The sequence below is a fragment of the Bos indicus x Bos taurus genome, chromosome 26 (assembly GCF_003369695.1).
Source record: "Bos indicus x Bos taurus breed Angus x Brahman F1 hybrid chromosome 26, Bos_hybrid_MaternalHap_v2.0, whole genome shotgun sequence".
Lineage (NCBI taxonomy): Eukaryota > Metazoa > Chordata > Mammalia > Artiodactyla > Bovidae > Bos > Bos indicus x Bos taurus.
Window position 1 is genome coordinate 26799083 of NC_040101.1, and position 12734 is coordinate 26811816.

Sequence of the window (12734 nt, forward strand, 5' to 3'; positions counted from 1 at the left end):
CCTAATGCTGTATGTTTGTGACTTTTATCTTTTTTCTTGATCACCCTATCCAACAGAATTTCTATTTTATTAACATTTCCAAAGAATCAGGTATGGTTTTATTGATTTGACTCTGTTATTTTGAGAGAACGTTATACTTAATTTTATACCTATACATTTTGTAAATTTAGGATTTGATCAATTTAGAATTTTATTCATTCTTCCTTCATTCAGTTTTATTTTTCCTCTCTTTTTTTAGTTGGAAGTGTGGTTTATTTCCTAGTTTTTTCCATTATACTGTGCATGTGACCATAAGTATTCCACTGTGTACCACTTGACTACATTGCATTGATTTTGATATGCAACTTTCTCATCATTGCTTAGTTGTAAATATTTCTAATTCCATTTTGAACATATCAACCAAAGGTTTTCTACAAGCATGTATGTATTTTTCTGTTTTTTATTTCCAGGTTGTTTTGTCTTTTATTTACTTACAGATTGTTTTGCATATCTTTCTGTTGCTAACTTTGGACTTTATTTCACTATGCTCAGTAAATAAAGCTTGTTGAGATTATCTCTGTGACCTTGTACCTGGTCATTTTTTGTGCGTGTTTCATGTGTTAGGAAAGAATATTTTGTTTTCTGGGTTTTGGGGGCAAGGTGGGTAAAGTGTTCTTTAAATTCCTATTAGATCAATCTCATGGTGTTAGTGAAGTTTATGTTTTTGCTGTTTAAACTTATTTCTAGGATGTGATAAGCAGTTTGTCAATTTATCCCTGTATTTCTATCATATTTATGTTAGATGAAAAAACGTGCATGACAGATTGCCTTGATAGATTGCTCCTTTTATCCTTGTGAAATATTTATCTTTGCTTCTTTGGCTGTTTTTAACTGTACACTTTAATTTTTATATTAATATTGTTGCTCTATTTCCTTTTGTTAGCTCTTATTTATATATCTTTTTCAACTGCTTTATTTACAACTTTATTATGTCCCCTAATTAGTATAGAGCTGGACTACTTTCTTTAAATCCTATCTAAGAGTTTTAATGGATGAATTTAGCCACATTGGAGAAGGCAATGGCACCCCATTCCAGTACTCTTGCCTGGAAAATCCAATGGGCGGAGGAGCCTGGTGGGCTGCAGTCCATGGGGTTGCTAAGAGTCGGACACGACTGAGCGACTTCACTTTCACTTTTCACTTTCCTGCATTGGAGAAGGAAATGGCAACCCACTCTAGTGTTCTTGACTGGAGAATCCCAGGGACGGGGGAGCGCAGAGTCGGACACGACTGAGCGACTTAACAGTTAGCCACATTAACTATAATTATTGATATGTTTAAACTTAATCCCTGCCATTTTACTTTGGGTTTTCTGTTAATTTCCAAGTTTTTTCTTTCTCCTTCTTCCCTATCTGTTTGGATTGCTTGTGCATTTTTTGTTATTATTGTTCTTTTCTTTCTTTCTTCTTCTTCTTCTTCTTTTTTTTTTTTTTTTTTTACCATTTTGGGACTTTTTTTTTTTTCATAATTCTATTTTTTTTTCATTTCTATGGGACTTCCCTGGTGGTCTAGTTGTTAAAGACTCCTTGCTTCCAATGCAGAGGACAAGGGTTCAATCCCTGGCTGGGGACTAAGATTCCACATGCTGCATTGTGTGGCCAAAAAAAAAATCAAATTCTAGCCCACGTGCTTGACTTACTATTTTTTTTTTTAAACATTACCTGGTGCCTTCCTGCTTAATGGTATAGAGCACAGAGGCATTGACATTGCCTAGAATCTCAACCCCATCCCAGATATCCTGAATAAGAATCTATTTTGACACGATCCCCAGGTGATTCACAAGCACATTAAGTTGGAGAAACTCTGGTTTAGTGTGTGTCATACTATATGCATGCTCAGTCATTGCAGTCGTGTCAAACTCTGTGACCCTGTGAACTGTAGCCCGCCAGGCTCCACTGACCATGGGATTCTGCATGAAAGAATACTGGAGTGGGTTGCCGTGCCACCCTCCAGTCAAATCCATGTCTCTTACATCCCCTGCATTGGCAGGCGGGTCCTTTACCACTAGCACCACCCAGGAAGCCCATGTCATATCATATCTACCCTCCAGATTACAGTCCAGTGTGCTTACTTTGTTCTTACTTTTTACTTTCTCATCTCCTTCTGCTTCTCCCACTTTGTCTCACTGGTATCAGTTAGAATTATAGCTTAAATTGGTATTTTTTAACTCTTAAAAATGTGTAAATCTTGTTTAGACTTAGTAAGAATTTCCTCTGACTTCAGTATATCCTTAATAATCCTTTCAGAGGGGTAGGTATTAGTGAACTTTCTGGGTCCCTGAATTTTTACAAATTACTCTATTTTGACTTCACACTTGAATGATGGTTTGTTGACTATAGAATTAGAGATTCAAAGTTTTTCTTCCACTTAAAACTTTGATCCAAAGCTATTGATCCGTTGTATTCTTGAATTCAGTGTCACTGATATGGGTTCTTCTCTTGGTCTTATTCTTCTATTTTTGTGATACTCTTTTCCTCTTTGGAAATGTTTAGGATTTGTTTCTTGTTCAACACAGTCTGTTTCTAGTCCTGGGTTATTCATTAAATCTTGACTTTTCATGCTTTATTGTGTCTTTAAAAAATTCTCCCTATTGTTTCTTTAAACATTGTGGCCCCAGTTCTCTTATTCTCTTCTTCTTAAAGTCATATTAGTAACAGGTTCTTCTAGATATATCACACACATTTATTGATTTTCCTTTTACACTTTCATCTTTTTATCCTTTGTTATACACAGGGAGGATTCTTAACTGATTTTTACCAATCAGTGTCTTCAACTGTGTCCATTTCACTATTCAGCCCATCTATTGAATTTTCTGTTTGTTTTGAAGATTAAACTTTTCAGTTCCATGATCTCTTAATTATTTTGATGATACAATATTTTGCATCCCTAGTTACTGTGAAATTCTACTCTTCTTGCTTGATTAACTGTTTTTCTCTGCATAACAAGTTTTCTGCTTATTAAATTTATTGTCTCTCTTCAGTGGTTTTGTTATACCCCAAATATTTGGAGATCTATTTTTTTGATTATTGCATGCTCATCTTTATAATTGAAATTCCCTGTTGTAATTTCACCACAACAGTGCAGCAAGCTTCAGAAGAAGATGTGTAGGAGATCTAACTTCAGCCGATAATCCCAGTCTACCTTTTGCCGGAATACTGTCCCATGGACCCTTGGGCTATGCTGCATCATTCAGATCCAACTGATTTTCATATTTCAGAACCAATTTCCATGCTCTGAAGCATTCTTTCTTCCTCTTTTGATTGCAGTATTGGATTTATTGATTTATTATACACTTCTTTCTCTTGATTTTATGGATTGGGGCAAGAAAGGAAGATTGCAAAGCCCATTCTCAGTCCATTTTGAAACTGAAGTCATTTTTTCCATTATATTGTCTTTGTTGTTTTGGTTGATTTGTAAGGGCTCTTTATATCTTGAAGATATTAATACTTTGTCATATATGTTGTAATATGTGTCCCCAAGAAAAAGAAATGCAAAAAAGCAAAATGGCTGTCTGAGGAAGCCTTACAAATAGCTGTGAAAAGAGGAGAGGAGAAAAGCAAAGGAGAAAAGGAAAGATATACCCATTTGAATGCAGAGTTCCAAAGAATAGCAAGGAGAGATAAGAAAGCCTTCCTCAGCGATCAATGCAAAGAAATAGAGGAAAACAACAGAATGGGAAAGACTAGAGATCTCTTCAAGAAAATTAGAGATACCAAGGGAACATTTCATGCAAAGATGGGCTCAATAAAGGACAGAAATGGTATGGACATAACAGAAGCAGAAGATATTAAGAAGAGGTGGCAAGAATACACAGAAGAACTGTACAAAAAAAGATCTTCATGATCCAGATAATCACGATGGTGTGATCACTCACCTAGAGCCAGACATCCTGGAATGTGAAGTCAAGTGGGCCTTAGGAAGCATCACTACAAACAAAGCTAGTGGAGGTGATGGAATTCCAATTGAGCTATTTCAAATCCTGAAAGATGATGATATGAAAGTGCTGCATCCAACATGCCAGCAAATTTGGAAAACTCAGCAGTGGCCACAGGACTGGAAAAGGTCAGTTTTCATTCCAATCCCAAAGAAAGGCAATGCCAAAGAATGCTCAAACTACTACACAATTGCACTCATCTCACATGATAGTAAAGTAATGCTCAAAATTCTCCAAGCCAGGCTTTAGCAATACGTGAACTGTGAACTTCCAGATGTTCAAGCTGGTTTTAGAAAAGGCAGAGGAACCAGAGATCAAATTGCCAACATCCGCTGGATCATGGAAAAAGCAAGAGAGTTCCAGGAAAATCATCTATTTCTGCTTTATTGACTATACTAAAGCCTTTGACTGTGTGGATCACAATAAACTGGAAAATTTGAAAGAGATGGGCAACCAGACCACCTGACCTGCCTCTTGAGATATCTGTATGCAGGTCAGGAAGCAACAATTATAACTGGGCATGGAACAACAGACTGGTTCCAAATAGGAAAAGGAGTACGTCAAGGCTGTATATTGTCACCCTGCTTATTGAACTTATATGCAGCATACATCATGAGAAATGCTGGGCTAGAAGAAGCACAAGCTGGAATCAAGATTGCCAGGAGAAATATCAATAACCTCAGATATGCAGATGACACCACCCTTATGGCAGAAAGTGAAGAGGAACTAAAAAGCCTCTTGATGAAAGTGAAAGAGGAGAGTGAAAAAGTTGGCTTAAAGTTCAACATCCAGAAAACTATGATCATGGCATCTGGTCCCATTCAGATCAGATCAGATCAGTCGCTCAGTCGTGTCTGACTCTTTGCGACCCCATGAATCGCAGCACACCAGGCCTCCCTGTCCATCACCAACTCCTGGAGTTCACTCAGACTCACATCCATCGAGTCACTGATGCCATCCAGCCATCTCGTCCTCTGTCATCCCCTTCTCCTTTTGCCCCCAATCCCTCTCAGCATCAGAGTCTCTTCCAATGAGTCAACTCTTCGCATGAGGTGGCCAAAGTACTGGAGTTTCAGCTTTAGCATCATTCCTTCCAAAGAAATCCCAGGACTGATCTCCTTCAGAATGGACTGGTTGGGTCTCCTTGCAGTCCAAGGGACTCCCAAGAGTCTTCTCCAACACCACAGTTCAAAAGCATCAATTCTTCGGCGCTCAGCCTTCTTCACAGTCCAACTCTCACATCCATACATGACCACAGGAAAAACCATAGCCTTGACTAGACGAACCTTTGTTGGCAAAGTAATGTCTCTGCTTTTGAATATGCTATCTAGGTTGGTCATAACTTTCCTTCCAAGGAGTAAGCGTCTTTTAATTTCATGGCTGCAGTCACCATCTGCAGTGATTTTGGAGCCCAGAAAAATAAAGTCTGACACTGTTTCCACTGTTTCCCCATCTATTTCCCATGAAGTGATGGGACCGGATGCCATGATCTTCGTTTTCTGAATGTTGAGATTTAAGCCAACTTTTTCACTCTCCTCTGTTTCTCATGATGTACTCTGCATAGAAGTTAAATAAACAGGGTGACAATATACAGCCTTGACGTACTCCTTTTCCTATTTGGAACCAGTCTGTTGTTCCATGTCCAGTTCTAACTGTTGCTTCCTGACCTGCATACAAATTTCTCAAGAGGCAGATCAGGTGGTCTGGTATTCCCATCTCTTTCAGAATTTTCCACAGTTTATTGTGATCCACACAGTCCTATTACTTTATGGCAAATAGATGGGGAAACAGTGGCTGACTTTATTTTTCTGGGCTCCAAAATCACTGCAGATGATGATTGTAGCCATGAAATTAAAAGACGCTTACTCCTTAGAATGTTATAATCAACCTAGACAGCATATTAAAAAGCAGAGACATTATTTTGCCAACAAAGGTCCATCTAGTCAAGGCTATGGTCTTTCCAGTGGTCATGTATGGATGTGAGAGTTGGACTATAAAGAAAGCTGAGCGCCAAAGAATCAATTATTTTGAACTATGGTGCTGGAGAAGACTCTTGAGAGTCCCCTGGACTGCAAGGAAATCCAACCAGTCCATCCTAAAGGAGATCAGTCCTGGGTGTTCATTGGAAGGACTGATGTTGAAGCTGAAACTCCAATACTTTGGCCACCTGATGTGAAGAGCTGACTCATTTGAAAAGACCCTGATGCTGGGAAAGATTGAGGGCAGGAGGAGAAGGGGATGACAGAGGATGAGATGGTTGGATGACATCACCGAGTCAATGGACATGGGTTTGGGTGGACTCCAGGAGTTGGTGATGGACAGGGAGGCCTGGCATGCTGTGGTTCATGGGGTCACAAAGAGTTGGACATGACTGAGCGACTGAACTGAACTGAATTGATGTGTCGTTTGTCTCTGAATCTTTTGAAGCTATAAACTTTTAAAGATATTTTTATTATAGAAATATTCAAATATACATATAAATAGAAGGAATAATAATCTAATAAATCTAATCACTAATAATGTTTCCTATACACCATCCACTAGGGCTTCCCAAGTGGCTCAGTGGTAAAGAATTCGCCTGCTAATGCTGGAGATCAAACCCAAGGAAACTTGGGAAGATCCTCTGGAGAAGAGAATGGCAACCCACTCCAGTATTCTTCCCTGGAGAATCCCATGGACAGAGGAGTCATGGGGTTGCACAGAGTTAGACATGACTAAGTGACTGAGCATGTGCATATACCCATCCTCTCCCATGCACCTCTCGCCATGCACATATACAGTATCCTCCAGGATATTTTTTTGAAAACTATCCTGGATTTCATATCATTTCACCTTTAATTATTTAAGTATATGTATCTAAAAGATAAGAACTCTGAAAATACTTAAGAAGAATACCATTAGCATACCTAAATATCTAATTTCTTAATATCATTACATATTTTTGTTGTTTTTAGATAAGTAAGCTTTTATGAATTAACCCTCTAACCTAATTCTTTGCTTGACAGTTACATTTAGATAAACAGAAAATCTATTTTTTATTGGTTGCTGTCTGAAGAGACTCAAGGAAGCATCTCTTTAAAGTTTAACTGTTTACTCATCTCCAACCTTTCCTACTTGAAAATTCAGGTTCTTGGCATGATGGAAGAAAATGAAGCAGTAGATGATATTGCAAAATTAGAGCAACAAGAATTTGGCCTGGATCTTGAAGAACTGGAAAGGCTGCGTAATGAAAATGAGCAAGAAGTGGAAAAGGTAGGGAAAAACTTTATTTAAGCACCATAAAGATTTAATAAAGAAAGTAAAAAGAAAATGGGAGGGAGAACTTTACCAGAATAATGCAAATAAAATAAAACTTTTCTACCATAATGTGAATAAAGCAAACTTAGTGTATATAATGGAATGAGTCAGAGAAGTTATGGGGAAGAAGAGCATCTAGACCAGCCAGACAACTGTGGTCTCTTCACCATGACTTTATGACAACCATCTTCTGCCATATATTTGAACATTTTTGAAAGTCTCCTCAGCCACCTGAAACCAACTTCAAACATTTTTTGTTTAGTAAGCCCTTTCTTAATTAGAGTTGAAATCATTCTTCCTGTACTCACCGATTCTTCTAATCTTTGAGCACCATCTACACTATAGCCATTGTGAAAGTGGTTGGAGAAGACTAGCAGTGTATCCCCTTTTCTTATTATAACAGATAGGAACCAAGCTAGGGCCTTTTTGAATGTTATTTGATTGTTGTAACAACCCAAAAAGGTAGGTTATTGTTTTCCTCACTTAAGGGAACCAAGTCATAGACACTCAGTCACTTGGTTAAGAGAATACAACTTGAGTCAGAGTCAGGAAGCAGTCCTGGTCTTGCCCACCATGCGTCTGGCTCATCCTCATTGGCCCTGGCCTCACTCGGGCCTGGGATACCACCAGCTTCTCCCAGCCCATTCATCTTGACCACCCTAAAATGAGTTGGCTTAGATGCCTGCTCCCATCCTCATCCTCTCATTGCTTCTTTCTTTAAGCTCATGTCTGACCGCTTGACCCCGTGAACCCGCCCCTCTGGACGCCTGACCACTGATGCAGCCACTGTGCTCACTTGACTCCAACCCATGCCTCTGCCCCAGAGGCCCCACTCCTTGTTTCTTATCAAATTCCTGTGCATCCCTGGAGGAGCTTCCTTGATCCTCTGACTCAGACTTTGGTACACAGATAGGCTCTTCACATGCTCATTTCCCTCATGTTGTTTATTTTTCCTGGACTCTGGGCTTTTGAGGAGATATCAGCCCTACACTGGATGTGATAGTAGAACCCAACAGTCCAGGACAGAACGCTGTTAGCAGATGGCACCATAAATCCACCTGGGAGCAGAATATTTGTCCCTGGGAAGAGCAAGGGATCCCTGTCCTAAAGAGACCAGGCTACTAGCCAGCTCTGGCCAGGATCCCATCAATAAGGAAAAGACCAAAGCCCAATAATGACCACGTGGACATTAATTAATATTAATTAATGCATAATAGTAATACTGTCCAACAGTATTAATATTTTTCTGAAAGGGTTGATCAAGTAGCCTCAGAAGTAGTAAAGGGAAGGCCTGAAAGGGCCCTGGAAATCAGTCAGATTCTGACAACTGATATGCCGAAAGAGCTGTTTATTTAAGAAAAAGTAATTTTAAACTGTTTTAGCCATTACCTCAATGGACAAAATCAAAAACAAAATGCAAATTAAACATGGTATTTGTTCAGACAATGAATAAAATAAAAATAAATCAGTGAATGAATGAATCTGGGAGACACTATTCTCAGCTAGTTTTCTAATAATTCTTCCAACAAAGTGAAATTAAAAAAAAAAGGTCTGCACAACATTGTAAATCAACTACATTTCAGTAAAAAAATTTTTTTGAAAAAATATTCTGAAGAGGACCCTAACAACTAAAGATTGTTGGGTGTCAGTTTCAGGCTAGCTCTTTTGGTAAATTCTATTAAAATAAGAATACTTCATCACTTAAATATTAGGTAATAGAATCAATTAAGGAGATAAAAGCTAATTAAGGTAACATGTTTCTAAATGGGAAAAAGTACATCATACGATCCCCAGGAGTAGTAGAACGTTCATTTCAAGGTGGATGTAAATAAAAGAATTTAGTACAGTAAAGACCCCAAGACAGAGGTCACAAACTGGCCCTTCAGATATGTGTTGACAAGAATTAAGCCAACATTTTTAGCTATTTCAAACTTTCTAATAAAACAAGAATACTTGGCACAGTGGGTTTGCTTCACCGCCTTGCACCAGCCAGCCAGCTCTGGGAAGTGTGTATGGCTATCTAGCTAACACAGCTGTGCAACGGCCCGTACACCTGCCTTGGCTCCTGTGTAGGATCTGCCTGCCCTTAGTGGTGTTCATGTTGACACCCTGGTCCTCAAGGAAGGGAATCCTGAGCCTCCAGACTAAACCTTAGGTTCCCAAAGATAGGGAATACCCCCTCCAGGTACATCTGGTTAAGGAATTTACAGTCAAGCTGTTGTCTTTGAGGTCACATTTTCAACATTGTTTTTCCCTTCTGTGTTCTTTAAGATAAGGAAGGATGTTGAGATGCAAAACCTAGCCAAGAGATATTTGGCTGAAATCATCAAAGAAGAATGCTGGAATTCAATGGCTGTGAAAGGCCGAGCTCTTAAGGTAACAGATGTAACTTCAAGTACATCTTAGCCAATGAAAATTTTCATTGAAAGTCTCATGGCAGAAAATTTTAAAAAGAAAAAGTGCAGGAAAGTCCATACATAGGAAAGCACACCATGCCTTGCCCCTTCCTGTGCTGAATCCGCCTCCGTGTGTCACTTTCTCTGGGTCTTATTCTTCCCTCTCTGCTCGGTCCCCGTGTGCTTCTAAACCAGCATCTCTTAAGATTTGTCTTACACCTCTTTCTCTCTTTCCTCTATGACACCACCTGCATCCAAGTCTCAATATGTCTATTCCGAAGAAGCCACCTCACTCACATTCCACACAGATTGCAAACTAGATCTAGTAATGTTCACATTTCTACCTGTGTCTAGCTTCACATTTTCTAAAGGGCTGTTTTTGTGCCTTTTTATTAAGATTCCTCCCAACGCAGTTTCCCTCTTTGTCTAGGTAACCTAAAGTCCCAGTTTATGCCTGTGATCCTGGAGTAGCTATTAACAGCACCTTTTTCACTTTTTAAATATGCCATCTGTTTAGATCATGAAGTACTGGTCACCCTACATTTATGAGCTCGAGTATTGCTCTAAAACAGGGTTTCTTGAGAACGGCACATTTGGGGCTGGATAATTCTTTGTTATGGGTGCTGTCCTGTGAATTGGAGGATTTTTGCAACCTTCCTAGCCTCTGTCCACTAGGCCCCAGTAGAGTCCACCACACCCATCAGTGACAGTCAAAACTGTCTCCAGACTTTGCCAAACGTCCCTGGGGGCCTGAAGAGGAGGGGACAGGGGCAGGCAAAATCACTTCTAGTTGAGAAGCACTGCTCTAGAAATAGATCTTTCACAAAAGCACAGTATTTTCTTACAAAGGTTACACCAATACTGATGGCGTGCGTTGTTCTTTTTTAAAAACTTCCATCAGCCATTTTGCTTATGCAGGATGGTAACCTATGAATTAGTTTTAATCAGAGAAAACATCTCCCACAGTGCCCCAGATACACATAATTGTACTGAAAATGTATTTTTTTTCATTTTGCTTTTTTCACCCCCAAGTGCTTTCACATCCCCTATGTGGTTGAGAACTTCCCAATGAAAGAACGCACAGATGAGGAGTTGAAAGAATTGAAGAGAGTTTTGCAGCAAAAGAAGATTGAAACAGAGTGTCTTAAAGTACAATTTTAAATATATATATGTGTGTTTATATACGATGTTTTTTATTTCAGTATTTCCTTCATACAGACTTGAGTTGGAATACTACTTAAGATAAGGCTAGATATTGTTTATGTTTGTGTTTGTGGTCCTTGTTCACATGTACAACATATTCTAATGAATACAGGAGCCTATATCTCAATAGTAAGTCTAGAACCTATATCCTAACAACTTTGACCATCCCTCAAATATGATGATATACTTGTAAAAATTATATCTGGGAGTTTGTTCTTGTTCTGGTCATGAATTCTTCATCCACTCATAACTCATTTTTATCATCTCTTATCACTGGGGATTATATTTTAAGATAGTTGGCCAGGGATGAAGTAGAATCTGTTTTGCTGGGATATATGGTTTTCCTAAAGTAGTCCTAGCATTTCCCTCCCAACAATCTCTGTCAAACCACTTAAAAATACTGTCCAATTGGTATAGTTTCATTTCAGCCAGAACTTTGCATTCATTCTTTTTCTGAAACATAAATTGAAGGCATGCTTAATTCTTCTTGCCTACATATAACAGTCCTATGGGAGTAAGTTCCTATAAAACATGAAGAGAAGGTATATTTTTTAATGCTTAAGTACCAAGAAAGACTCAAAATATTTACAAGCAGCTGTCATCCTGACAGAAGAATATGAATATTACACACTATGAAGAACATTTTTTAGTTTCATGATTTATCCACAGTTTATCAGTTTCTGAAGCTTTCTCTTCAGCAGGTTCAAGAACTATCCATCACTTTAAATTCAGTTGCTGGCAAGACAATTAACATTTTTAAATACTTGTTGAAATAATTAAGTTGTCTCAAACTTGCTCTTTAGAGAATTCTTCTTATTGCATAACTCTCATTTCATCTTTTTCTATATTTAGCTACGGAAAGAAATTGTAGAGGTTCAGTCTGCAATTACATTGGTTAAAAAGCATCATGAAGAGGAGGATGAAGAAGAGGAAGAAGATGGGACAGTAAAAGATACCAGCTTGCCGAATTACATGCTTGGCAGTCTGAGTACTGATTTTAGGGTACATGCCTCTTTATTGTCAAGCCAACTGGAACTTCATTCCAGAGAGGAGAAAATCAACCAAATTATATTGCTGAAAGTGGGTGAATTTTTTCTTTATCTTTGAAAACCTCAAACTTTCCATGAAGTGTCCTGCAAAGGCTCAAACTGAAATCAAATGCCAATCAAATGATGTCCTTAAAGTACACAGAGAAACATGCAGATGGCTAGCTCTATTTTCTTTAAACAGGGCTTATGGACAAGAGTTGTTTTCATCAATGTGGAGTGGGTTCTGTGATAGCAGGTTTTGTAAAGAGAACCCTCCACTGGCTAACATCACAAAGCATCTTTCTACAAAGATCTTTGGGAAGCTCAAAGATAAAAGAAATCCTTGAATGCCACCTTCTAGGTAACCCAGATGTCAGTTAGGAACTCCTTGTAAGATCAAGATGTGATTGCTTATCTATCTCCTTAATCTGGGGAAATACCATTTCCTTTCTAAGATTTCTATAATTTCTGGGGCTCAGGGATAAGGTATGGTGTCCTTCAGGCTCTAAGCTCCTCCTCGCTTTCAACCCAACAAGTCAGCTTCAGAACACACCACCTGTACATGCCAACTGAAGGCTTTTGAAAACCCAGTAACTTGAGATTGCACCAATGCAGATGGTTTGATATTTAATGTTTGGTCCTCCCTATTCCTGAAAATCTTTCAGCCCTGTCTGCAATTTGAGTTCTAACTTCCTACTATGTTATTCTGCTGTCTCTTCCTATTTTTTCTCTTCTTCATCTCCTCCAATACCTGAAATTCCTATGTATTTATTCTGAGAACTGTTTAGTTATCTCTTTGGTTGCTTAGCTTCTGCTGACTTATGCCTTCAGTGTCCC

General features: G+C 38.7%; 1 protein-coding gene across 5 annotated transcripts in view; it reads left to right on the forward strand.

Moving 5' to 3' along the window:
• The window catches only part of CFAP43 (cilia and flagella associated protein 43), a 100311-nt gene that overhangs the window by 63293 nt on the left and 24284 nt on the right, over window positions 1-12734 (forward strand). For 4 of the 5 annotated variants that reach the window (XR_003508858.1, XM_027528910.1, XM_027528912.1 and 1 more), the window contains 4 exons: window positions 7100-7225; window positions 9542-9646; window positions 10699-10815; window positions 11722-11949. Coding sequence is in view for 4 of the 5 variants with exons in the window: in XM_027528910.1 (XP_027384711.1) it covers window positions 7100-7225; window positions 9542-9646; window positions 10699-10815; window positions 11722-11949 (576 nt within the window). In the remaining variant the exon portion in view is untranslated. The remainder of the gene's footprint in view (window positions 1-7099; window positions 7226-9541; window positions 9647-10698; window positions 10816-11721; window positions 11950-12734) is intronic. The other variant, XM_027528911.1, reaches the window with a different exon arrangement.